This window comes from Armigeres subalbatus, chromosome 2 (genome assembly GCF_024139115.2).
Source record: "Armigeres subalbatus isolate Guangzhou_Male chromosome 2, GZ_Asu_2, whole genome shotgun sequence".
Lineage (NCBI taxonomy): Eukaryota > Metazoa > Arthropoda > Insecta > Diptera > Culicidae > Armigeres > Armigeres subalbatus.
Window position 1 is genome coordinate 365,895,541 of NC_085140.1, and position 27,870 is coordinate 365,923,410.

At 41.0% G+C, this 27,870-nt stretch overlaps 1 protein-coding gene across 2 annotated transcripts; it reads left to right on the plus strand.

The window, feature by feature from the left end:
* Window positions 1–224: 224 nt before the first annotated feature.
* LOC134213027 (uncharacterized) lies at window positions 225–27,696 on the plus strand. Of its 2 annotated transcripts, none has more exons than XM_062691494.1 (5): window positions 225–327; window positions 767–980; window positions 25,042–25,206; window positions 25,271–25,326; window positions 25,391–27,696. In XM_062691494.1, the coding sequence occupies exons 2-5, from the start codon at window positions 917–919 to the stop codon at window positions 25,532–25,534; spliced, it is 429 nt and encodes a 142-aa protein (XP_062547478.1). In that variant the 5' UTR covers window positions 225–327; window positions 767–916; the 3' UTR covers window positions 25,535–27,696. The 2 variants fall into 2 exon arrangements, with proteins under 2 accessions (XP_062547478.1, XP_062547476.1); XM_062691492.1 differs by lacking the exon at window positions 225–327 and adding an exon at window positions 342–613.
* The last annotated feature ends 174 nt before the right edge of the window (window positions 27,697–27,870 follow it).

The following is a 27,870-nucleotide window of genomic DNA, read 5'->3' on the forward strand; positions in this document are numbered from 1 at the left end:
CGTGTCTGACTGCCAGCAAAATAACTGAAAACATGCCTTCGTCCATAAATAGATTGCTGTTCGTAACGGATGATATCCTTTACTCGATTCCAGGTTTCTTCGACGTTATTTTTTTTGCGCGCTTGTTGTAATCGCTCTCCCTCTCGCAAAACTGACCATTCTGACTCACTTCACGCGAACGCTCTTCATCGTTTCAAGAAAACTAAAAGCTCACAGTGCTCCATGCCATGCTGCCCATTTAGAAGCGCACAGTCTGTCGTTATCGTTCGGTCGGTCGCTAGTCCTCATCACGTTGTGTAGTGTGTTCCGTTCCATCGTTTTCTCCGGGTAATAAAAGGGCTCCCCTTTGGCTGACTGGTTCTGCTCACTCACCCCAACCACCCAAGACAGGGACCGCTGCAGCTGTTCCGCTGGATTCACCACCCGCTGATTCCGCCCGTCGTGGAAAGAAAGGGAGGGTTCTTTTGGACGGTTATACAATTTTCTTCTGCTAGTGAGACGGTTAGTGGTTATAAGAAAGGGCACGATTGCTGTGAATTTTGGCGAGGATTTATTGATTTGCTTTAGTTTTTCGCTAAGCGGCGTGTTGTGGATCCTCTTGGGCACTATTAGGGTAGGCAGTGTGGCGTGAGCAGGAACAGCTCTGTACAATTGTGAATTTGATTGGAAAATTGGCCATACTCCGTGTGCCGTACTGTGGAGTGCAATATTACGAGCGAGGACTCTGTAAAGCTTCAGAATTAAACGATCCGTGCATAATTTCTAGGTGCTGCATTGCGTGGTAGTGGCTGTAGTCGACCTGACCCTCGTTCACACCCCAATTGATTAGGGTTCGGAACAGTCGGAAGTGTGTGAAGATCTTTGAAAAGTAGTACACAAATTACCCAAGTCACCTTCGGAAAAAGAATTATTAGAAATGGCTGTGCTGCAATCGATAATCCTGGCCAGTGTCCTGCTGCTGTCATTCGTTGTGCAAAGAGGTAAGCGTAAAAAAGGTTTTCCATATGAAATCGATATTTTCGTGGTCGCAAGCATCAACCCAGTTTAGGAGAATGCATAAAAGGTGCCTTTTTGACAAAATGTGGACTATCTTTAAGATCGAGACATTTTGAGAATACCACAGGACCTAAGTATAGGTCAAATAGTTTCTGCGAAGGACACGACAAGGATTATGTAAGAAATGTAGTCGGGCATTATGTTTCGGGTGAAACGAGGGGGAAGCCGTCCTGCTACACTGGTGCCATAGGGCTAGCGTAAAGGACGAGGATGGCGGTACAGTTTGATGATTTGTGACTCCGATGGTACCTACAATGTGTTAGTGAGGAGGAATCTATGCCCTGTCCGATCGATATCCTGTGCTGTGTATTTTTTTTCTCAATGTGCGCTCTAAAGCGGGAGCGGCTAATGAAAATATGAGAGAGGATTTTTGCATATGGTTGTCTGTGCGATTCCAGACTGAGACTGGAGGGAAGTAGATTCGTATGTGGTTATATCGGTAACATTACCTTGTATGACATTTGATGTTTGAATGATTTGTGAGCACTTGTATCTTACAAACAGGTTCTTAACGGATATAAGCAATCTAGGAGGGGATTTTGCTCGTGATTCTTAGGCTAACAATCGGTCGTGAATATATATTTACAACGAAGTATTAATCACAAGTTGCTATAAAAAAAACGATTATCAGTTCAGAGGGTGATGTGATCAGAGTTAATGGAATGATTTCACTTCACCAGACGAGTAGTTCGTCTGTGCTGGATAAGTATCGCGATAGTAAATTCAAACAATCGTCGACACTGCCAGATAAAAAATACTAGATATCTGCACCAAAAATTGTTAGTGGCGAAATATTTTTTTCAAGGCGATGTTTTGTTTGGTTGATTGGATTTGGTTTCATTGCTTCTGTTGTTGATGTACACCCTTGTTAAACTACAGAGCAGTCATATTCCCAATAATTTATTTTTCGCTGACTGCAAGTCAGCCTTATCTAAATAGAATCGACCACAAAAGTGCTCTATGTATTTGAATCGGAATCACGTACATGAAACGCTCTATTAAACTTCAGTCACATTTGTAATATGTTATACTATGTTCGCACTACGACCTGAATAACATATTATTCAAATTATCGTCAAAAGAAAGCTCATCAAGATAGCCGAATAACATGTTACAAGGCCCTAGTGCGAACATACTATTAAGCAAAAAGATAAAAATGTGTTACAACTTGATTCACACATTTAGCTGGTTGCCTAACATATCCCTTCGAGTGGCCCTGAAATGAAATCTTGCTTAACTTTTCAAAAGGTCCTAAGTAACATACATGAATTAATTTGAGTACTGCAATCAAAAGCTTTCATGTTGTTCTGTTGATTGCGCTATTCAAATTAATTCATGAAAAAATGTTACTTAGGACCTTTTGAAAAGTTAAGCGAGAAATCCTTTTTGGCAATATCGTGTTTTTGTAGACTAATCAAAATCATAAGAGTCTGTTCACAAATTACGTAATGCGTTTGGGGAGAGGGAAGATGTCCACCTTGTGTTATACTTTGCTACACTAAAAGGTGGGAAAGGGGGTGGGTAACACCAAATGTTACGCGTAACGCGAATGAAAGTTCATTTATTAAGCTTTTGAACGACTGAAGCAATTGCTGACATGTGTCACTTTATATGCATAATTGCCTCATATTAATCTTAGTAGATTTTGACTTTTTATCTCGGAGCGGTCTATTTTTATGTAAATTTTAGAAAATTTTTAAAGACACAGACAATATCAAGTACATAGCAAGACTGATTTGCGTAAAAAATACCAAACGAATATTGTATTTCTCAGCAGAACTGTCTGACTAGACTATTTGAATAATCATGTTGAAAATTATATTTCAGAATGGAAAATTAGAATGATTTAAATTAAAAGAGTTTTCTGATCAATTTTGTGAGCCGATAAGGGGGAGGGAAGGGGTAAAAACTCCGATTTTTGCGTTACGTAATTTGTGAAAAAAAAACTCTAAGAGGTTATTCAAACTGATAATAAAAATAGAAACTTTCTTAGTTATTATTTATTTACTTTACATCTAAACAGACAACACTGAATCAACAATTTGACGCCACAATTCACGGTTGGAGACCGCATCTCTCCATCCTCGAATGCGCCCCACGCTTGCCAAGTCGTTTTCTACCTGGCCAGCCCACCTTGCTCGCTGCGCTCCACGCCGTCTCGTACCTGGCGGATCGGAAACGAGCACCATCTTTGCAGGGTTGCAGTCCGGCATTCTTACAACATGCCCTGCCCATCGTACCCTTCCGGCTTTAGCTATCTTTTGGATACTGAGTTCGCCGTAGAGCGGGGTGAGCTCGTGGTTCATTCTTCGCCGCCACACACCATCTTCTTGCACACCGCCAAAGATGGTCCTAAGCACCCGTCTCTCCAATACTCCGAGTGCTTGCAATTCCTCCTCGATCATGGTCCAAGTTTCATGTCCGTAGAGGACTAGCGGTCGTTTTGTACATGACACATTTTGTGCGGGGGTGAATCTTTTTTGACCCGTAGTTGACCCGACTTCCACAGATGACACGCCTCTTCGTATTTCACGACTAACATTGTTATCAGTCGTTAGCAAGGATACAAAGTAGCCGAATTTATTGACCACCTCGAAAGTATCCTCGTCTATCGTAACACTTGTAGTCGTTGGTACAAAATTTTAAATTTTAAAATTAAAAATGTGCCATGTTTTCGAAGATATAAGTACACAACGAAACTATAGAGGATAGAACACCACTGGGTTGTAAACGTGAACAGCTAAACATGGCGTGAATAGTGTCACAGAAGAACAATACTGTGAAGGCGCTATAAGAACGGGCTGATGGGTTCTACGATATTTGGTGGGCGATACTTGCCTACTTTGAAACAGGCGAGCGTGTAGATTAGTCGAGCTTTTCGAATTGTGGAAAAATTGTGCCAAGTGATAGTTCAGTGAATTACAGTGTACTATCGTTCAGGTAATTAAACCCATTCCGCCTTGATGGAGTGAGACTGATTTTTGGTTGTCCTCTTGATAGGACCTTTTTGCGTTTTTCTTCTTCCTTCCTTCTGATTGGCGTGTCAGAAGACCGCCATTGCACGCATCGACTTGGGTAAATCCCGAGTCTAACCGTCAAGGACCGCCATCGCTCCTCTGGCTCTAGGCCAGAAATATAAAGAAGGACAAAGCTCTCGGGCCGAGGTCCTAATTACCAAGGAGAGGATCCCTTTTTGGTTCGAAAAAGGGCGGCCTTGCCGTCGTCGGCCGACTACGTCTGAAGGAAGCGCCTGTAGTCGAGAACCACCTCCACAACCCGTTAATCCAGCTCGTTACCCACCGTCAGGACGCCGGCCAACTGTACCGCCATCTTCCAGCAAGCTTCGTCGTTTCCGTCAGCCATTGCTGGACCAGCAACCCAGTAAGCGTTCGCAGAGGTACGCACTGCAGTGAACAATGAACTAGAACACCAACCATCGAAACACACCGTGAAAATCGATCCCATAGTGATTAGCTCCGAGCAGAGCTGTAAATATTCGATTATTTTTTATGAAGCCCATCGGCTTTCTTTGTCACTTCACTTCTAAACATATTCATATTCGGCTCTGCACCGTAAATTTTCAGAATGAATATGGGTCAGTGAGTATTTATTTGAATATCACAAATTATTAAATAATCGTAAAACTGAACACATTTTTGATGATTTAAATAAATACACGCATAGATCTAATCCCGACGTTCAATTGAGGGGCATTTTTAACGTCAAATGTCAATATAATCAAGGCTAATTTTGTTTTTTTCACGCGCAGTTACCATATTCAGTGGTAATCAATTGAATGAATTTATGAAGAAGTAAACTGAGTAAGTCATTCTATGTTTTGAATAATCAAAACACGAATGTCAAAAGTCGGAGTGAATGTGCTTCATGAAAGTGAATATTTTATGCTCTGGCTCCGAGTCTCGCGCTACTGAGTTGTTGTCGGGTAATTAATCAGTTTCACACTGCTTCCCAGGCGGGCCCTGTCGCGCTGGGTTCCGGCCACAAGCATGTACTTTGTCTTCGATGCATTCACCACCAGTCCAACTTTTGTTGCTTTCAGGTTGGTGTACAGTTCTGCCACCTTTGCAAATGTTCGGCCGACAATGTCCATGTAATCCGCAAAACAAATAAATTGTCTGGATCTGTTGAAAATCATTCCTTGCTGTTACTCCCGGCTCTCCGCATGACACCTTCTAGCGCAATGTTGAACAACAGGCATGAAAGTCTATGACCTTGTCTTAGCCCTCAGCGCAATTCGAACGAACTGGAGTGTTCGCCCAAAATCTTTGCACACCATCCACCGTTGTTGCTTTGATCAGTCTGGTAAGCATCTCAGGGAAGCTGTTTTCGCCCATAATTTTCCATGCCTCTATGTAGTCTAGACTGTCGTATGCCGCCTTGAAATCAACGAACAGATGGTGCGTTGGGACCTGGTATTCACGGCATTTTTGAAGGATTTGCCGTACAGTAAAGATCTGGTCCGTTGTCGAGCGGCCGTCAACGAAGCCGGCTTGATAACTTCCCATGAACTCATTCACGAATGGTGACAGACGACGGAAGATGATCTGCGATATCACTTTGTAGGCGTCATTAAGGATGGTGATCTCTCGAAAGTTCTCACACTCCAGCTTGTCGCCTTTCTTGTAGATGGGGCATATAACCCCTTCCTTCCACTCCTCCAGTAGCTGTTCGGTTTCCCAGATTCTGACTATCAGTTTGTGCAGGCAAGTGGCCAGCTTTTCCGGGCCCATCTTGATGAGCTCAGCTCTGATACCATCCTTACCAGCTGCTTTATTGGTCTCTAACTGTTGGATGACATCCTTAACTTCCCTCAAGGTGGAGACTGGTTAGCTTCCATTGTCCGCTGAACTGACGTAGTCATCTCCTCTGCTGCCATCACTTTCACTACCTGTACTCTCAGTGCCATTTAAATGTTCCTCGTAATGCTGTTTCCACCTTTCGATCACCACACGTTCATCCGCCAAGATGCTCCCATCCTTATCTCTGCACATTTCGGCTCACTGCACGAAGCCTTTGCGGGATGCGTTGAGTTTCTGGTAGAACTTGCGTGTTTCTTGAGAACGGCACAGCTGTTCCATCTCCTCGCACTTCGCTTCTTTCAGGCGGCGTTTCTTCTCCTGAAAAAGACGGGTCTGCTGTCTCCGCTTCCGTCTATAACGTTCTACGTTTTGCCGGGTACCTTGCTGTAGCGCGACCGCCCGCGCAGCGTCCTTCTCTTCCAGAATCTGCCAGCACTCTTCGTCGAACCAATCGTTCCGTCGACTTCGTCCTGTAAACCCGACGTTGTTCTCCGCTGCGTCGTTAATGGCTGCTTCAACTGTATTTCAGCAGTCCTCAAGAGGGACCCCATCGAGCTCACCCTCTTCCGGCAACGCTGCCTCGAGATGCTGCGCGTATGCAGTGGCGACATCAGGTTGCTTCAGTCGCTCTAGGTCGTACCGCGGCGGTCGTCGGTACCGAACATTGTTGATGACGAATAGTTTTGGGCGCAGTTTAACCATTACCAGATAGTGGTCAGAGTCGATGTTAGCGCCCCGATATGTCCTGACGTTGATAATGTCGGAGAAGTGCCGTCCATCAATCAGAACGTGGTCGATTTGTGATTCTGTCTGCAGAAGGCTGTGTTGGAAGTAGGTGCCGCGAACGGCCATATTTTTAGAGGCGGCAAAATCAATTAGTCCAGGCCGTTTTCGTTCGTCAGCCGGTGAGCGCTGAACTTTCCAATAGTCGGTCTAAACTCCTCCTTTTGGCCAACCTGAGCGTTCAAATCTCGTAAATATGATGATTTTGACGTCGTGGCTTGGGCAGCTGTCGTACTCACGTTCCAGTGCTTCCGGAGTGTGGGCTATGGACGTTGGTTATGCTGAAGTTGAAGAACCGGCATTTGATCCTCAACCTGAACATTCTCTTATTGATCTGTCACCACCCGATCACACGCCTTTGCATATCGTCCATCACTATGAAAGCTGTTTCCAGATCTTGTGTGTTGCCGCCGCTCTGGTAGAAGGTATGGTTACTTTATGAGCTATTTGGGTTTACTCTATGAGTTGAGTTACGTGAATTTGCTCGAAATGAGTAAGAATAGTAGAATAGTCATCGCATTTGAATTACATGAATGGTGGTATCACATTTTAAAAATCTCATGTTACCTAATTTTAAATCAGACAAAGTAAAAGAGGTTATAAATTAAAGGCAAAAATTGTTGCGTTGTGTACATGTGTACATAACTCTCAAAACGTATGCAAACACTGACATTTCGCTCATTTGGTTCCTTTTTATAGTTCTAGTCTGAATCTATGACAAAAGGTCGAAAGACAAAAGGTCGAAAGGACAAATGGTCGAAAGACAAAAGGTCGAAAAGATAAAAGGTCGAAAAGACAAAACGACGAAAGGGACAGAAGGTCGAAAAGAGAAAAGGTCGAAAGGCGCAGAAGGTCTAACGGGACAAAAGGTCGAAAAGGACAAAAGGTCGAAAGGGACAAAAGGTCGATCAAGAACAATTTGATAACAAGTTGGGTGTATTCCAAAAGAATTTATGAAATGCATTTAACTTCAAGCTGAAATAAAACACTCATAACATCAATCAAAGTTGAAGAAAGAGCAATTTTCAAAGAAGGAGTAATTACTATGAAACAATATTATGAATATCTAGATAGCTCTGTTAGAGATAAAAAAGATTGTTCATTTAGGAAATGAATAAAACTTGTTTCGCGCGAGGCAGAGTTGTTGTTGAGTTGGCAGAGTTGTTGTTTTAAACTATTTTTAGCAACTAAATAAAATTCATTCAATAAGTGCAAATAATATATGAATATCTAGGTTTTCTGAATGTCAGTTCGATCTGTCAAAATAGGCGCAGGCGCACGCATTGAAAATACACCGGCGTGTAATATACGCTGATGTATTTAATGTGCGGCGTGCACCATTTTGAAAGATCGAAGTGACATTTAGAAAACTCAACATCCATCTATTAGTGAATGAATTTTATTAAATTGTTAAAAATTGTGAAAAATAAAAGATCAGATTTTTTGCTACTTATGTAGGGCAACTCTGGTGCTAGATTGACTCTCTCCGTTTCCGTTCCTTGTCTATTTCAACCTTTTGTCCCTTTCGACCTTTTGTCCTTTTCGATCTTTTGTCCCGATCGACGTTTTGTCCTTTCGACCTTTTGTCCCTTTCGACCTTTTGTCCTTTTCGACCATTTGTCCCTTCGACCTTTTGTATTTCGACGTTTTGTCTTTCGACCTTTTGTCCTTTCGACCTTTTGTCCCAAACCCTTCTAGTCTAGTCAATCACTGAGTTGCAATTACGAATTGATGCATTTTCGCGCCAAATCGTATTCGCAGCTGGCACACCGTCTCAGATTTTAATGAAACTTTCTGGACATGTAGACTTTGTCACAAAAAGCCACTTTTGCATACTGAGTTTTTCCAAGATCATGCTAAAACATCATTAGGAAAGAGCCAAACTTTTTTTTCAAATTAGGCTGACCAGATCATTTCGGTTAAAAAACGGAACAAACGCACTTGCAAAACGGGACATGTCAAAAAACATTGGGAGAAAATTCAAGAGCTGTGGAAATTTCAAAATGTATGGGCTTAATTTTCATTTTCCGTGTATAAAGTTAGAAACATTAGTTGTGGAAAAATGCTACAAATAATTCACTATTCAAAGGGTCGCGGAGAAAACACGAAGGGACATTTTTTACATTAATAAAGCATTTTTCAAAATATTTTTAGAAAATTGTATAATTTTTAAATTTTTAATCTACTTATAAAAATGGATTTTATTACTGATCAATATCAAAAACTTTTCCAATTCTGAACAATTGAAAATAACAAAAAATAACAAAACTACGTGAAGACCGAAATCCGAACAAACTTTTCCTCGGTTTGAAACTGCCTCAAACTCGATTTGTTTAACTGATATATAATATTTTTTATTGTCGTCGATTTTTTTACAGTAAGATTATTTCGAAATATTCAGAGTTATTCAGAAAGACTTTGAATGATTCCTAATATTTCGAAAAGAATCAATCAATTGAAAAATAGGTAGTGAACCAGATTTGAAAAAAAAAACAGAACACTTCGCAAGAAAAAAAATCGTAAATGAGCTTAATCTGGAAATTAGAATGTCTGTTCCTGCGCTTCATTTTCTTGACATTAAGGCCTGACCTGATTTTCATGATGGACTTGCCTTCCAAGTTACCGGTTCCGTTTAATTCATTGATGAAATTGGTCAAATTTTTAATGGCTTCGAAATAAGCAGAAATAAGTCATAGAAATGAAACTGTATGAAGAAATCTCCCGTTGTCATTAGCTGTAAAATACATAACGGCATTAATAGCTTTCTTTGAAAGTCAACACGGCACGACAAACGCTTTACCCAGGCGTACCATTGGTACTTCGCGTACCTGAAGGAATAAAATAGACCCCATCTCGCGGTCCTTAGCCTCTTACCCAGCAACTCCTATCCCTACCTCCCGCGGTGCTGGCCGGGATACGAGTAATCTTAAGGAAGATTTTGTAACCAACCCTGGTGGGAACTACATATGTATGGTCGTAAGCTTACGGAGAAGGGGTCGTTTGGTCCTCTCCGGAGATGCAAATCTTATCGAGCGTCTGTTTTCCACTTCGGAAGCGGCTCACAACAGCGTTCCCATGTTAGGGACGGCTGATCATCGTCCGAGTACCAGCGAGGGATTCTAAGCAAATCTGTGCACTATGCGGTCCACCGGAAATAAGGAGAAATGGTCTTTCGGAAATTGGGGGAGTTTGGTGTCAGGGCTTGCAATCCAGCCTTTAAAATCATAAGCAACGAACAATCAACAAGAGAGTACGGACCGGAACCATCGGCGAAGACCACTGCGACGAAAAAGGACTAGCGATTGGAAACTCGGTTCGTGGAACTGCAAATCTCTCAACTTCATCGGGAGCACACGCATACTCGCCGATGTGCTCAAGGACCGTGGATTCGGCATCGTAGCGCTGCAGGAGGTTTGTTGGAAGGGATCAATGGTGCGAACGTTTAGAGGTAATCATACCATCTACCAGAGCTGCGGCAACACACACGAGCTGGGAACAGCTTTCATAGTGATGGGCGATATGCAAAGGCGCGTGATCGGGTGGTGGCCGATCAATGAAAGAATGTGCAGGTTGAGGATCAAAGGCCGGTTCTTCAACTTCAGCATAATCAACGTCCATAGCCCACACTCCGGAAGCACTGATGATGATAAGGACGCATTCTACGCGCAGCTGGAACGTGAGTACGACAGCTGCCCAAGCCACGACGTCAAAATCATCATAGGAGATTTGAACGCTCAGGTTGGCCAAGAGGAGGAGTTTAGACCGACTATTGGAAAGTTCAGCGCTCACCGGCTGACGAACGAAAACGGCCTACGACTAATTGATTTCGCCGCCTCCAAGAATATGGCCATTCGCAGCACCTACTTCCAACACAGCCTCCCGTATCGGTACACCTGGAGATCACCACTGCAGACAGAATCACAAATCGACCACGTTCTGATTGATGGACGGCACTTCTCCGACATTATCGACGTCAGGACATATCGTGGCGCTAACATCGACTCTGACCACTATCTGGTGATGGTTAAACTGCGCCCAAAACTATCCGTCATCAACAATGTTCGGTACCGACGACCGCCGCGGTACGACCTAGAGCGACTGAAGCAACCTGATGTCGCCACTGCATACGCGCAGCATCTCGAGGCAGCGAAGAGTGCAGACAGATTCTGGAGGAGAAGGACGCAGCGCGGGCGGTCACGCTGCAGCAAGGTACCCGGCAGAACGTGGAACGTTATAGACGGAAGCGGAGACAGCAGACCCGCCTTTTCAGGAGAAGAAACGCCGCCTGGAAGAAGCGGAGTGCGAGGAGATGGAACAGCTGTGCCGTTCTCAAGAAACACGCAAGTTCTATCAGAAGCTCAACGCATCCCGCAAAGGCTTCGTGCCGCGAGCCGAAATGTGCCGGGATAAGGATGGGAGCATCTTGACGGACGAACGTGTGGTGATCGAAAGGTGGAAGCAGCACTACGAGGAACATCTGAATGGCGCTGAGTACAGGCAGTGAAAGTCAAGGCAGCGGAGGAGATGACTACGTCAGTTCAGCGGACGATGGAAGCCAACCAGCCCCCACCTTGAGGGAAGTTAAGGATGCCATTCAACAGCTAAAGACCAACAAAGCCGCTGGTAAGGATGGTATCGGAGCTGAGCTCATCAAGATGGGCCCGGAAAAACTGGCCACTTGCCTGCACAAACTGATAGTCAGAATCTGGGAAACCGAACAGCTACCGGAGGAGTGGAAGGAAGGGGTTATATGCCCCATCTACAAGAAAGGCGACAAACTGGAGTGTGAGAACTTTCGAGCGATCACCATCCTTAATGCCGCCTACAAAGTGATATCCCAGATCATCTTCCGTCGTCTGTCGCCATTAGTGAACGAGTTTGTGGGATGTTATCAAGCCGGCTTCGTTGACGGCCGCTCGACAACGGACCAGATCTTTACTGTACGGCAAATCCTTCAAAAATGCCGTGAATACCAGGTCCCAACGCACCATCTGTTCGTTGATTTCAAGGCGGCATACGACAGTAAAGACCGCGTAGAGCTATGGAAAATTATGGACGAGAACAGCTTCCCTGGGAAGCTTACCAGACTGATCAAAGCAACGGTGGATGGTGTGCAAAACTGTGTGAAGATTTCGGGCGAACACTCCAGTTCGTTCGAATCGCGCCGGGGACTAAGACAAGGTGATGGACTTTCGTGCCTGTTGTTCAACATTGCGCTAGAAGGTGTCATGCGGAGAGCCAGGTGTAACAGCCGGGGTACGATTTTCAACAGATCCAGTCAATTTATTTGCTTCGCGGATGACATGGACATTGTCGGCCGAACATTTGCAAAGGTGGCAGAACTGTACACCCGCCTGAAACGTGAAGCAACAAAAGTTGGACTGGTGGTGAATGCGTCAAAGACAAAGTACATGCTTGTGGGCGGAACCGAGCGCGACAGGGCCCGCCTGGGAAGCAGTGTTACGATAGACGGGGATACCTTCGAGGTGGTCGAGGAATTCGTCTAACTCGGATCCTTGCTAACGGCTGACAACAACGTTAGTCGTGAAATACGAAGGCGCATCATCTGTGGAAGTCGGGCCTACTACGGGCTCCAGAAGAAACTGCGGTCGAAAAAGATTCGCCACCGCACCAAATGTGTCATGTACAAGACGTTAATAAGACCGGTTGTCCTCTACGGACATGAAACATGGACAATGCTCGAGGAGGACTTGCAAGCACTCGGAGTATTCGAGAGACGGGTGCTTAGGACCATCTTTGGCGGTGTGCAAGAAGACGGTGTGTGGCGGCGAAGAATGAACCATGAGCTCGCCCAACTCTACAGCGAACCCAGTATCCAGAAGGTAGCTAAAGCCGGAAGGGCACGATGGGCAGAACATGTTGCAAGAATGCCGGACAGCAACTCTGCAAAGATGGTGTTCGCTTCCGATCCGGCAGGTACGAGACGGCGTGGAGCGCAGCGAGCGAGATGGGCAGACTAGGTGCAGAACGACTTGGCGAGCGTGGGGCGTATCCGAGGATGGAGAGATGCGGCCTCGAACCGTGCATTGTGGCGTCAAATTGTTGATTCAGTGTTATCTGTTTAGATGTTAACTAAATAAATGAAATGAAATGAAAGTCAACACAAATAACATAATATCTCACATTTTTCTTATGGGTTTCGTCCACTTTCTTTGTATTTGGTTTTAGATTCCTGCCTGAAATATTGATTTTTTATTTTAGAAGAATCAATGAAAAAACGGACAAATTGAGGATTTTTTAGGTTACGACGGGACAAGACAATAAGGTCTAAAAAACAGGTCTGTAGCGTTAAATATGGTACGTATGGTCAGCCCATTTCAAATGGATATATGCTGCTGAAAAATGTCAAGTCCTACAAAAAAACTGTTGTATGGGTGACTATCGCAAAATCAGTCAAATTTTCAATTAAAAATATTTGAAAAATTTCAAATTGAGTCCTATACTGAAAAAAAAATCATTTTTTAAAATTAAAAGCCCCTTTGTAAAAAAAACACTACTTTTGATTTGGACGAAATTTTGTCTGAAGATAGGTAATTATGTTCCTTACCAACCGTCCATACATCGCAAGCTGTGCACTTTTAAGGACAAAAAGTTTTTCTAACAAAAACATTTCCTGTCCAGATTGAAATTTTATTTCCAGTGCCTTTTCATCCGAAATTAAACTAGTGAAGGCCATAATCATCTCAGAATCCAAATAATCTCAATTTGTTATGAAATTAAACCTAATTGAGCAAATAGATGTACTTTCTCAATCAAGAAAACCATTTGATAATATATAATATAATATTATGAATATAATATAATATTATGAATATAATATAATAGGATGTGATTTATATGATTGAATTTTGTTGACTTCAACTTCTTCTGTAAGCAAAGTATTACTATCGTTTATAAAGCGCAAAATTCTAAGTATAATACAGAAGCCATACTTTTATTACATGTGTCTTTTATATCCAAACTGCAAATATTTACTTTATTTGTTACCTCCGATCAGACTCTAATATTTCTCCATGCCATGCTCGATCGAATCCCAAAATTGATAGTTCTGCTAGATCTCGTCATACTGTCGGACAAGGCCATATTTAAGTGACTATAGTTTTCACGGCTAATCAATCAATCAGGAGCATGCATGATGCGGTTTACTCTTCCGTTGATAGTTTCAGTCGGCTATGGCATCAAGAAGTGCCGTGGACAAGAGCGTGCGTGTCGCACTAATTTGTTTCGAGCTTGTTTCGGGCTTGATTGAAGGGGAAAGAGGTGAATCTGACTGCGTGAAGATTTGGCTTCAGCTGACTTCAAGGCATCTTCGGAACAGGCGAGAGCGTGTGTCGCTTAAAGCAGTGCACACACCTTTATGAGCTCCATAAATTTGGTTAGTCTATCAGTTACACAGTTTGTTATAATGACAAATATTTGGCGAGTCAACCTGATATCCTTCCCAGCAAGTACATTTCAATCAAATTTGGTTGCAGTAACTTGATTGAGACCAAATGCAGTCATCACATATAAGTTACTGTAACCGACTTAACATCTGTGGTACTCGGGTTGTCTATTCCTAATCAGTCTGATAGATATTTAATAAACTTGACAAATATTTGGCATTATGACAAACAGCCTGCAATCCGGCTTTACGTTGATGGTTTGTGCTAATAGTTCAACGTGGCTCAACGTTTCTACTTACATTCAGCCTACCGTCAGAGAGGGTATTACCTATTCGATAGAAATGCACATGATGATGGTTGGACATTAATCGACACGTTACCCGACCAGTTAGTCATAACAAAATTTTATCACAATTATATCAATATGTGTTACAAATAACAAAACTTGCAATAATTTTGTTATGAATTCTCTGCCAAAGATGGAGGAAAGAAAGTTTCATGATCGTCATAACATGATTATAACATAATGTGTTATGTTTATTTCTACCGAAAAAAAATTGCCTACATTTTTGGTAGATAGGAATTGGAAAAAACGAAGGTACCACCTACAGTATAACTCGAACCTACATTCAAAGTTGAGCCAACTGGACAAAGTTAATTGCCTACATTATGGATAATCATAATCTTTTCAAGAACATAATTTGTTATAGTACAAGCTATTTTCATCACTTTTTCTGTAACACAACGAGCTATATTTTTGTTCAATAAATAACATATATAGTAATGTTTTTGTTAAAACTAGAAGAGATTTTGTTACAATTTTTGTTATTTTAACTACTAATGGTACATGTTTTATAACAACCGCTGTTATGAAAAACTACTGTAACAGAATAACAAGGTCTGATATAAATCTGTTACTATCTACTGGTCGGGTACTCTAATAAAGTCTCGGCTATGATCTAATACATTCAACCAGAGTCTCTCCGATATCTAATGTAGCGTACACACGCTCAAATATGGTGGATCCTGAAATGGAGGTGTGTTGAGTCACCATCCGAGCCTCTCCTTCCGCCGCTAAATGTGGTCAGGCAAGATATCTCCGTTCAGCACATTTATTGTGGACATCAATAAGGCTCTTTCTGTATTTTCGGCTGATGCAGATGTAATCAGTATGTCCGTCAGTACACCAATTTCGCTTATTTTTCCATAACACACTCCTAACGCGTCCTAACCCGGAAACCCGTCTGGCAATGATTATTGTTTCATTAATTAGCAAGGGTCCCTATCCAGCACTAGGACTTGCCTAGTGCGCTATGAGTGGCACACGATGGCTTTGGAAGGCTCTGCCCACGAATGTTTGCAGTTTTTTATGTAAGTTTGACAGGTTCTTCTTGTACTGATCTCTACACATTTCGGCAATCAAAAATGTAGCCTTTGCGTTATTGAACTGCCTAATGTTGAAAGTGCTGTACGGGTACGAGGTGACATCTGCATTGCGATGCACAACCGAATTCATTTGATCTATAGTACTATGCACTATGCACAGTAATTTTTGTTCGAAAGCGCATTCGAGCGTAAAATACCAATACACCTAATATCTTCCACAGAGATCAAAGAATTTTTGATTTTCTGGGAACCACCCAGATCTCAGTCCAAAGTTAAATTGTAGCAGGCTTTGAATTTTTAAAATTTGAATCTGACAAAAAGGCATCAAACATATATGTTCTTCGGAAAAGTCGATCTTTAATAAGTCACATAACCGGTTTACCCTTCATACAAGATTTTGACGGGGAAGCTCAATCGATAATTACATGTTCTCAAATGTCAACTATTGAATGTTTTCTATTTCCTGAATATTTCATGGCAATCGGTTGAGATACTTATTTCTGGCAAGTTGTTCTTAGTAAGGTATTTCAACTGTGGACTATCAAAAACACTATTTTATTGTTGAAATTTCTAGAGACTGTATTGTGTACCTACTCTTATAATGGAAATGAACCATCCATAATATTATGGATTCTAAAGTTTACGTTTGATATAGCTACGTAAACCTACTTTGCTAATACGCATCATGTGTTTGACCTAATTGTGAACAACATCTGGTGCACTTCTCAGAACGATGAACAGAATCGGACATACACATTTGTTGCTGCGTCGAACTTAAATGAAATTGAATCTAAATTGTTTTGATTGGATACAATTTCCAGCCATGGCTGATGGAGTATTTGCTCTATACCTATATATCCTTGGCGCACCAAGCGCGGCACTATAGTCCAGTAAGTGAAATAAAATAGAAGAGTTACCGATGGTTGAACTATTTTGGTTGAGTTGTTCTTTTTTGAGTTATACGATTGTGATCAAATCGCTGATAATAGCCCTTAATTTGATGACACATGGATTCTATGAATTTCAAATAGGGTGCAGTCATGATAACCAAGTTCAATTTTTAAAAATAATCCTGCCAATAAAAATCTGTTTTAATCGCGTATTTATTAAAGTTTTGACGAATGCTTAGATATATACATCAGAATGTTTAAATAATTTATGACAAATGAAACTAATTCGAAAATTAATAATATCTTTAGTGGAAGTGTATTTATACAGTGTGAATACATAGAACGAAAACATCACTAATTTGATACTAACTCATATTATGAATGTAGTCCAAAAATTTGAGCTTGGCACATAGTCGTCTATATTTTTCTGTTTTATCTTTCGCACCAGAAGAAGCAATGATACAACATTGATTAGCTAAATTGATTGTTCTGAATTTTTCTTTCCCCCCATAGTGCTTTGGCGTACGATTACAAAACCATGGAGTTTGTTTTCATCTTGCTTTAGCATCATTCGATGAAAAAAATTGCTTTACATTCAATTTATTATTAGATTTATGCATTTTAATATAGTAATGGTGACAAGTAAAAGACAGTAACTTGAAATACACAGAATAATTGATGGGGGAGTGAGATTGAGATACGGCTTAAGAATAACATAGTCTTTTGTTTTGTCACCATTGAATAAGCTTATTAAATCTGTTTATATTTTCAATAGTGACTGGAATACTGGTATACTGGTCAGGGTTCTGCCAAACCGCACCAAGCGGCTTTTTTTATAGACTTCATATTGTGATATTGTGCAGTAGATCGCTAATGGCGCTCCAAATTTTGTGATCAACCAACTTCCACTCCCAACCGGCGGTTGTTAGATTTTCTAACAATTCCGTATAAGAATCTATATGAACTGCGCATATGCAAAATTGTTAGATTCTTATACAAAAAATGTATTAAAAGCTTACAAAAATGTTAGATTCTTGTACAATATTTGTATAAAATTCTAGCAATTTTGCATATGCCCATATCTTATACAGGTTTTGGCAGATTCTTATACAATTGTTGGAAAATTTTACAACCGCCAGTTGGGTGCAGAAATAGCTACCTTGATATTTTTGAAAATTTGGCCGGCAAGTGCTGAATGCTGTGATAGCACGATTTGTTTGTACTGCAGATACATTTTATTCATCTATGAGAGCCTTGCAAAATGATAACAAAAGTTGTCATTTTGTACAAGGCACGATATTTTGTTCGTAAAAGGAAAAAAAATCATTCCATATCAATTCGTACGTATACATTTGTTGTAGGATATCCTCAGTAATTGGGTTGAGGGAAATCCGATGCGTGATTAATAAAATCTGCTAAACGAAGGCTTGGGCAGAAAAATGAGTATTATTTTTTCTGGTCGCTTGGTGCGATTTGATTCGGCCAATTGATGTTTTACTAAGATGATTCTTCAGCTCACTTAGTAAATAAGTTCTGTTAGGCCTGAGAGCAACAGATGGAGACGCATAATCATTTGTGATTTGTGATGAGAGGAAGAAACTGCTATAAAATCAGGTGATGAGACTGCACCTACTGAGGGAATGCCAATACAAATCTATCGAAAGAAAATCAATCATGATTTTTGAAAAAAGCTCAACGAACGGAGAAAATTCCAAGTAACATTTTTAGTTTTATAACAATCATGAACCATGCTCTTCATGACTTCTATAAAACCAGCATAAAACCAAAATGTTACTGGTTAATCCTTGACCAGACGCAGGGCAGGGGGCTTGCAATGCCTAGTTGATCGCTATTTAGTTTCATAACAATTGGCCACTGCATTTAGAAGTTATGAACAAATTGGTACATTGAACCATGTTGGTGTCTTGGCTAAATGCCGGAAAGGCGGTATCAAAAATCGGATAATAAAGTTGGCCTATCAGCATTACTTCGCTGTTACCGTGTCTCTATGGTGGCTGACTGTGATATCAACTCCATTGCCTTCGTCAATGTTAGTGGGCTCCGGATTGCCGATATTTAGTTCCCCCACTTCACAAAGGACAACCAAATGAAAGGCATCATAATCGCTTGTGTTGCTCCATTGAAGTTTTAATCCATTACAATAGTTTGTGTTGGTGGTGCTCGGAATCCAATTTGCACATAGTATTGTTGAAGCCCTTTCTATTCAACTGACCATGCGATGTTTTTGGACTGGAGGCCGTACTACAAACGTTGTCGTATCGTCTAGGTCTAATATTAGCCTAGTCCATTCATATATCTGGCAGACTGATGAGACATTGACATAGATATATGATAGATATCTGGCTGACTAGACAAATATTTGTCGCGACGATTCATAACAATGTCAGACAAAGTGTGCATATGTATGTACTGATGGCATGACTCTTATGATGCCCTGTGCTGGATAGATTTAAACTACCGACGCTGAGAGACTTGTTTCACCCCGGGGAAATTCTTGATCTAACAGAGCCAAGTGAATGGTTCTACTAACACATCTTAATATCTGCAGCTAAAGGGAAGTGAAAAATATTACTATTTAGAATCATGTCTTTACTCACGTAACAGATGTTGCCATAATGTCATGATTAACCCCTTTTGACACTAGGCGCGTCCACTATATTTTTTTATGTTTAAAACATAGTAACCTGAGACTTTATGAAAATTTCTCAGTATATAGATGTTTTGAATTGACGTATTGCTTTATTTGTTATCAATTCTAGGTAATCCTTATCATTAAATTATTTTTTTTTTAGGTTTATATTGAACATATTATTATTGATGATGATTATTATTATTATTATAGAGTTTTGGCACTTCCTCAGCAAGCGTGCTGGGAATTTTCACCTACCCCGGAAATCTGAATGCCAAAGGGATTAGGCTCTGTGGATCTCATTCGCCGGTTGACTTAAAATCCTATAATAAACGTTTGCACCGGATGTATTAGTTATGGTGGTTCAGGAATCTTCTTACGATGCTGCAAGTTCCAAGAACCACTGTCTTTTTGGATGCTATGGAGGTTATGAGATAGTTCCAGCTCTCCCTAAGGATCTCAGAAGAGATTTCAGGACGATTCCGGTTGCCACATCTACTTCAACTCCTCCACCAAATCGTGGTACTTATTATCAGGTTGGAGAACGTTGTTTGGACATTGTGGTCCAGCGATACAGCGATGTCGATGTGGGTTACCCGCTTCATCCTTTTGTCGTAGACCACAATATCGGGCCGATTGGCACGAATGAGGACATCCGTTATGATCTCGCGATCCCAGTACAGCTTTACGAAACTATTTTCCAGAACCGGGACAGGCACATATTTGTAGTAGGCGACAAACTGGTTAACCAAGTTGTGCTTTAAAGCAAGCTGTTGGTGCACAATCTTGGCTACTTCGTTATGACGACCGAGATAGGCTGAATCAGCTAAGGCTGAACACCCGGACACGATATGTTCGATCGTCTCTCCTACTGAATTGCACTTCCTGCAGCGGTCCTCCACGTTTTCGTGCAATATATAGTGCCGATAGTTCTTCGTCGCAATTACCCGGTCCTGGATGGCTACCATGAATCCTTCTGTTTCCGAGAAGAGTTCACCCGCACCAGCCACGTATTCGACGCCGCTTTGTCGATATATTCCAGCTCCAGTTGATGGGGTGCGTCCCATGTAACTCCTTCTGCTTCCACGATGCGATCATCTCGTCGACCGATTTGATGTCGCAATTCAGCTGATAGTCCTCCTGCGCCAGATGCAGGGCACTGAATCCGTGGTCAGCTTCACACACAGCGCGATAGATTTCGTGGCGGTTCTGGCTTTCCACGAAGTATCTTCGCAACTGCTGGATCTGGGAAACACATAGTGTTTGTATATCGGTGACGCCTCTTCCTCCTACTGTACGTGGCAGGGTGGCTCTCTCAATGGACGATTTTGGATGGCGCATGCGATGCTTAGTGAACGCCACTCGTACTGCTCGTTCTAACGCCTCCAAGTCAGTCTTGGTCCACTTCACCACCCCGAAAACTGTATGTCAACAATGGCACAGCAAACGTGTTTATTTGCCTTTCACCTTGTTGCGGCCGACAAGAAGCTCTTCAAAGTGCCGTTCGTTGCCACGATACAACAACTTTTCCTGCAGCTCTTTCATGATCATCGTATAGTGAATTCCCTTCAGTTGCCAGAAACTAAGGAACTTGTATGTTTCGTCTTCAACCATGTTTCGAATCTCCTCCTGTTCGTTGACGCGAAAACTGTCGGCATCCACCAGATGACCCCGGTGTAGATGTATGGATCGACATTTAACGATACCAAGCTCCATCCGGATGCCGTTGCTGAATACCGTTACAAGCCGCAGAAAATGGTGCAGCTTCTCCACATATTCCGCAAACAGCTTCAAATCGTCCACAAAGAAGGTGTGGGTAATGTTTGTACTCCTTTCCACACTCTTCAAATGATAGCCATAGTTGTGTTGGTTGAGTGCTCTGCTAAGAGGGTTCATGGCAAGGCAAAACCATAGAGGATTAAAGGTATTGCCCTGGAATATGCCCTCCTGATGCTGAGAGTCCTGGACCGTAATCTTTTCTCCGTCGGTAATGTGTAGGATGTGCTCCACATCCCCATAGCGTGCTGCATTAGCCTGATGACGTTACCGTCTATATTATACAACTGCAGTACCTTAGGGAGCTACGAGTAAAATACTGAGTCGTATGCCATTTTATAGTCGATATACGCCATGCTCAGGTTTCTTTGCTTGTGGGTGGCCTGCCCAACAACGACTGCATCAATGATGACCTGATCCTTGCAGCCTCGTGTGTTACGTCGACAACCTTTTTGTTCCTCGGTCATCAGGTTGTTGATGTCGCAATGGTTCTGCACCCTCCTCGCTATTACCGATGACAGCACTTTGTACAGACTCGAAAGGCACGTTATTGGTCTGTACTTGGCTGGGTTCAAAGTGTTCCGATCCTTCGGCAGAAGATAAGTGACACCCCTAGTGATGAATTCCGGTAGCTGCTCGGGGTTATCTAGTACCGTGTTGAAGCATTCCGCCATCCGCCATCCATTATTATTATTATTATTATTATTATTATATTATTCATGAGCTTTTCCTTCGTCAATTGGATATTCACGGAATATATCTTAGCTGCACCATTTCATGGAGGAATATTATTAGAAATTTGAAACGTTGTGTGTGACCCCGGGAGCTTTTGTGTTTTCCAAGAAGGGAACCGGCCTAAGTCTCAAGCTGCTGGTCTGACCTACGGCAGCTTCTGGGATTGGCGCTCTTTTATCCCGGGGCCAAGCGTGTGAATGTGGTGAGTTTTCGAATGGTGAAAATCGTATCAGAAAATCCAATACACCCTGTTTTTTTTACACGGTTTGGTTTTAGTCGTTTAAGACCTTCAGCGTCAATGAAACAATGAGTTAACCCCACGAAAAAATTCACAAAAAATCAAAGAAAATTCAGGGGGTATATAAAAAGCTTTGAAAGTTTAGGTTAACCGAGAAATTAATGAATTCCAACCAAAAAAACCTGGGTGTAGACAAATTTACTGGAACTTTACCATTATAAATTATTTCACGACCGCGGGTGATAGGGTACAGTGGGATGGCCGGGTCCAATAAGAGCACCACGATGGAGCGCGTAGAAAGGTATCTGGTGGTATGCTACACACCAGGATGTCGATTAGTTCGACGGCAATTTCACGACGATATCACATCGACTCAGGTTGATGCCCGTAACAGGGCGTCGAATCACACGATGCTGGCGGTATGTTACTGAGGGTACGAATTAAGCTGATCTAAGAGAACTGAGTTACTGTCGCCGTTGGTCTTCCCGTTCAATTGCGTTTGGGGCTTTATTCTGTAATTATTGACCTGCCCCTTTCAAATTTAACCCCGGTAATGAGACGCAGTTCAATTTACGTCTCATTAAACTACCCATCTTAGCAGATGATCTTTGTCGATTCTACCAACTTGAATCTGTCGGGAATACCGGGAATAACCCTATTTGTTTTATTTTAAAACGTATTATCCAAGCCGCACCTAAATTTCGTTGGCATGCATTGATTCCCTACTCTCCCAATCCACCGTTATATTACGGATCCCTGCAAGCGACATATGCACAATGTACCAGTAAAAAACTTGGTAGAAATCCCATAGCTATCGTCCGATAGATTTTCCGTTATTTTTCATAGAACCTAGAATTTAGAATTCATTATTTAATTTGAATACAGGCAGTAATTTACCGCTGTTGAAAACATGAAAAAATTTGACACGTAGGAAAACAAATTCAAGTTTCAAGGCTACTTTGATGTCATCTGTCATTGTTGAATCACCCCTTATCGGGTTTATGGCTAGCGTAAAAAGCTGGTGCGACCCCTCCCCTTTATGGAAAGTGGGCTCCCATACAAATAAAACACATAGGGTAAATCCGGGTGAGATGCCACACCTTTTTAAAAATCGACATTTCTTCAAAAGAAACCGTTAAATTGAAACTCTAATATTTCTTTTTGGTAGCTCAGAGATCGAAGTACATAATGTAGAAGTGATTTGCAAAAAAAAAATGGGACTGTACTAGGGGAACAGACGGCTTTGGCAGGTTTTGTTCTATTATTGGCAGGGGGTTTTTGTCGACCGAATTTTATGAAATTTGGCCACAATATTCTTTGATATGCAAAGAATGTTTTGGCCAAATTTGAGCATAATCAGTCATAAAAAAAACCCCTGCCAATAATAGAACAAAACCTGCCAAAGCCGTCATTAACCCTATTTACATAACTAAATAAAAGTCAAATCCGGATCAGATGCTACATCTCAGGGGGAGATGCCGCACTTGAGAAATGTTGGAGAAATGGGATGATTTTTTTTTTGCGATAAATGATATTTTTCATAAAAGCATAATCAGTTATATTTGTATTTCAACCCAAAACCAAACAAATTCTCGCTTAACTTTTCAAAAGGACCTAAGTAACATTTTTTCATGAATTAATTTGAATAGCGCAATCAACAGCGAGAGCGAGAATTCATCGCTTAAACAATTTCTTTTTTCTACTGTGTAACAATACACAGTCGAGGATATTAGTCATGATTAGGCTTTTATATTATTGTCCCACAATCAATTACATAAATCGTCAAAAATAGAACATATTGCATTTTGCTATATTCAGGACGTTTTATAACTTGTCTAACATTAAAAGATGGCCTTATATTTTTTGAAGCATTGTTTTTCCGTTCCTGGTTTGCTTTCGTAGTGTTTCTGCTCTTTTATTTCATAACATGTGCCCATATAACAATCAAAAACGAAGGATTGTGGCGCAAATTAATCTGTGTCTCATTATTGTGATGTTATCAGTATGATAGCAATAAAAAACGATAAAAATTAAGTCGAAATCGTTCCTTGTGCAAATATTATTAATTTTGGAGCATGTTATTAAGAAAGGAACAAATGTCCCTGGGCGGCTGAATTTTCTGAGTAGGATTCTCCTCTCCTCACAATCCATTGCAATATTTTTGTCTTCGTATTTCACACGATTTCCCCACTTAAAAATAATATCTCTTCAAAGTGCTGATAGTAGGAAGGTGCGGCATCTCACTCTGATTTTTTTTTTGCGGCATCTATACCGATTGTAAGGGATAGACGCCACATCACTATATTTTTTATTCAAAACGTAAACTGCTCACATACATAATCTACAAGCTTTTTAGAGGATTCACATAATGAAATAAACATGTGGAGTCGTAAGATTTTTTGCAAAACCGTACTAAAAATCTTTATTAGAAAAAAGCGTTAGAAATTTTACGGCCTCTGTCGCATAAATAAAAGTGTACAACCAACATATTGGGGCCCTCCTTAGCCGTGCGGTAAGATGCGCGGCTACAAAGCAAGACCATGCTGAGGGTGGCTGAGTTCGATTCCCGGTGCCGGTCTAGACAGTTTTCGGATTGGAAATTGACTCGACTTCCCTGGGCATAAAAGTATCATCGTGTTAGCCTCATGATATACGAATGCAAAAATGGTAACTTGGCTTAGAAACCTCGCAGTTAATAACTGTGGAAGTGCTTAATGAACACTAAGCTGCGAGGCGGCTCTGTCCCAGTGTGGGGATGTAATGGCAATAAGAAGAAGAAGAAGAAGAACCAACATATTACTTTTTTGACTGATAAGAATGAGCAGTTACTACTTACTACAAAAGACACACATTCACGTATATTTGTGCCAATACATCAAGTTCGTTCTACCAGATCTCTGCGGCATCTATACCGACGCGGCATCTCACCCGGATTTACCCTTTTTCTCGAGAACTAATTAAGCAAATGGAACCAATTTTGGTATGTGGAGAAAAGTTTCTATGATGATTTGAGACCCCTCCTCGCTCTAGAGGAGGGGGTTCCCATACAAATGAAAAACAAATTTTGAAAATAATCAATTTTTGGCTAGACGAAGTTCGACGGGACTGCTAGTACATATTTAAAATAAAAACCATAAAGTTTAACCGCTGTAAACGTTACATTTGATTTTCGATCATACTACGAGAATTTGACCATGGACGAAGCTGTCGTAGTTCTAGCTGAATTCTGTATTTTATTAGTTAAAATCAATCAACTAAATAAAACGATCGTTTCCGCTTTCTCGCCCTATGCTTCCACCAGGTGATGCTATTCGGTGCTATGTGTGCAACAGTGCCGACGATTCAATGTGCTCGTACGACACCCCACCGGCGGACATGCAAACGGACTGCGATTCCTATAAGGACGGCAACAAGTACACCTTCTGCCGGAAGATCATTCAGTCGATTGAATTTTCCGTCAATAACCGTGAGTATTCCGCCGCTGACAAGGTTTCGGGCATGATATTGAACTGCGTTTCCCCTCTTTACAGTTCCACCAGACACCAGAGTAATCCGTGGCTGCGGATGGGATGAATCGTCCTATAAGGTTACTTACCAGTGCACTAGTAATTCAATGACAAATCAGTAATTCGTATTTTCTTCATTCTTAGGGCAAATGCTATCAGCGTTCTGGCTTCGGAGGTCGTCAGGAGGTCTGTGCCTGTTACGAAGACAACTGCAACGGTGCATCATCGGTGCAGGTCACCCTCGGACTGGTGTTGGTCGCCGCACTCGCATTCTTAGTTCGTGCTTAATCTCATTGAGCGAGTGCAACTTGAGAAGAGGGCCACAGTTGTGGGATCGTCGATAGCAGCTTTATTATTGTATTTTTATTTATCTATTGGTAGTGCTACGAAAAGAACAGGTAACACCCCCCTGTATCCAAGTTTTCGGTTTTTGCCAATTTATCGCTGTGATTTTCTCGAATTCTGTTCTGTTCGGAAAGTGGAAATAATGCGACGTAAAAATTAAATCAAATAGTTCGAATTCTAGGTATTTTCGAATTTCTGGATAACAGTAGCATAAGACAAAATGAATTCAACACGAACCGAGTTCAGTAGTTGAGCTGAATAATTAACATGAATATCTGATCAATTAGACAGCCAGCGATAATGATCAAGCGAACAAACATCCATTGACGAAGAAACAAATACTGTTAAATAGTAAATAGATTTATTTTTTTAATTATATCGCTACATAGTATTGTTAGAGGCTAGGTTCAAATCACATCTTTCTGTAATAGTACTGTATTTGGAAATTTTCCATGGAGGTTGCTGGATTTGGCTAGTTGATGAATGTTCAAACTTGCGGTTGACTCGTCTGACTGAATTCTGGCGTCGGTTCCGTCCCGATCAAATCAAAGCAACCACATGTGTTCGTTTGGTTAAGATGGCGTTCGGTCAGAATGTGTTGTTTGGAAGTTGGCTACACCACATCGGTAAGAATTCTAGTCAAGATCTGGTTCCATGGAGAGTAATCTTTTGTAAATATTTGTACTCTAGTATATGGGCGTTCTGGTTTTAAGTTCATTAGCGAGCGCAGCGTAGTTATTAAGAATACCGATTCCGAAATTATTGATTATAAGCATTTTATTGAAAACAGTCAACCACTAAAACACCGAAGAAACAATAAAGTTCATTATCGAAAAGCAAAATAGTTATTTTAATTGTCATTATTTCCGGAAATAAGAATGCTTTGTGTGGAACAGCAAAATACGATACATTGAAGCAGCGCTGCCAGAAATCGGTTTTAGTCGTGGAACATGCTAGTCAGAATTATGTATACTGTATCAAAGACAAATACTGGTCCGTAGATTTTACGGGATGGTACAGATTAGGGACAAGGAATTGTCTACTAAAATCCTTATAAATACTAGTATGCTAAGGAAATTCGGATGAAGGGTTTCTACTAGCGGCAATAGACTGTTATTAGAAGGATGAGAAACTTCTAGTCGACAAAAACCTTGTATGGCCCTCGACAGCAAAGAAGTCATCACTTCTACCAGTCTAGTACACATTATTGAAAAGGATCTACACCCACAAATTAATTCTACCAGTAGATAGCAAGCACTCCACCAATTTGAGCTGTCTTTTTCACCTAGTTCCAAATAATTTGAATTCCTTCTGTTTAGCCCGTAGAGAAAATTCCCTACCAAGAATCAAAAGATTAATTATATTTTATCAGATGTGTTTGTTTTGGAAGAAAACCAAGAAAAAGTGGTAGAGTTTTAATATTTAAATAGTGTTACGTAAGAAAACAAATATTTAAAAAATAAACGAAACAATATACTGCTTTATACGCTGATAAAATCGAACTATTAATGATACAATGTTAGAGATAAACAAAAGAATTGTTTTCAGATGAAATCATAAAGATTACGATTACGAACATGTAGAATTAAGCAAAAATAATAACAAAAATAAGAACGATAGAAAACCACTCCGATGTTGACTCATTTTCTGATTTATTTTCCATTGATCCAGTTACGGCCGATAGCTGTCTTGAAGGGTTGTTCAGCTGTAACGATCCAGCAAAGACATAAATAGGCCAACAAAAATTTCTCCATTTTCCATGGGCTGGGTACATCGCTAAATGCTCAGCTCAAGTCATCCATTCGGCCTATTCCAATATTAAGTAATCTTTACTACAAATCAAACGTTTGCGTCAAATGTTTCTCGTTCACTAAACCCTGGACCTAAAGATAATAAATGGAAAGTAAAGGAACAAATTAAGCTGCCAGCGATCAATGGATGTAAGGTATTTCAAAAAGAGTTTCATTCCAGGGAAATATTTTTCATGAAATCGCATAAATTTCAAACAAACAAACCAAGCTGAAAACTAATGACAAAGATTACAACAGGAACGGAACCATATAGGAAATAAATGGAAACATTTGGCTTTTAGTTCTTCGACAAAAGTGTGATACTTCATCTATCAACGTAAAAGAAAGTGTCCATGGTCAGTGTTCGTCTTCTCTTGTTAACTCAAGGTTTCTTTTTTTGAGAGCGTTTATTTGTATGACAATTTAGTCGAAATATAGTTTCGTTGATTAATGTCGTCTGGCAGCGTAGAGCAGAGGTTATCAATTTTT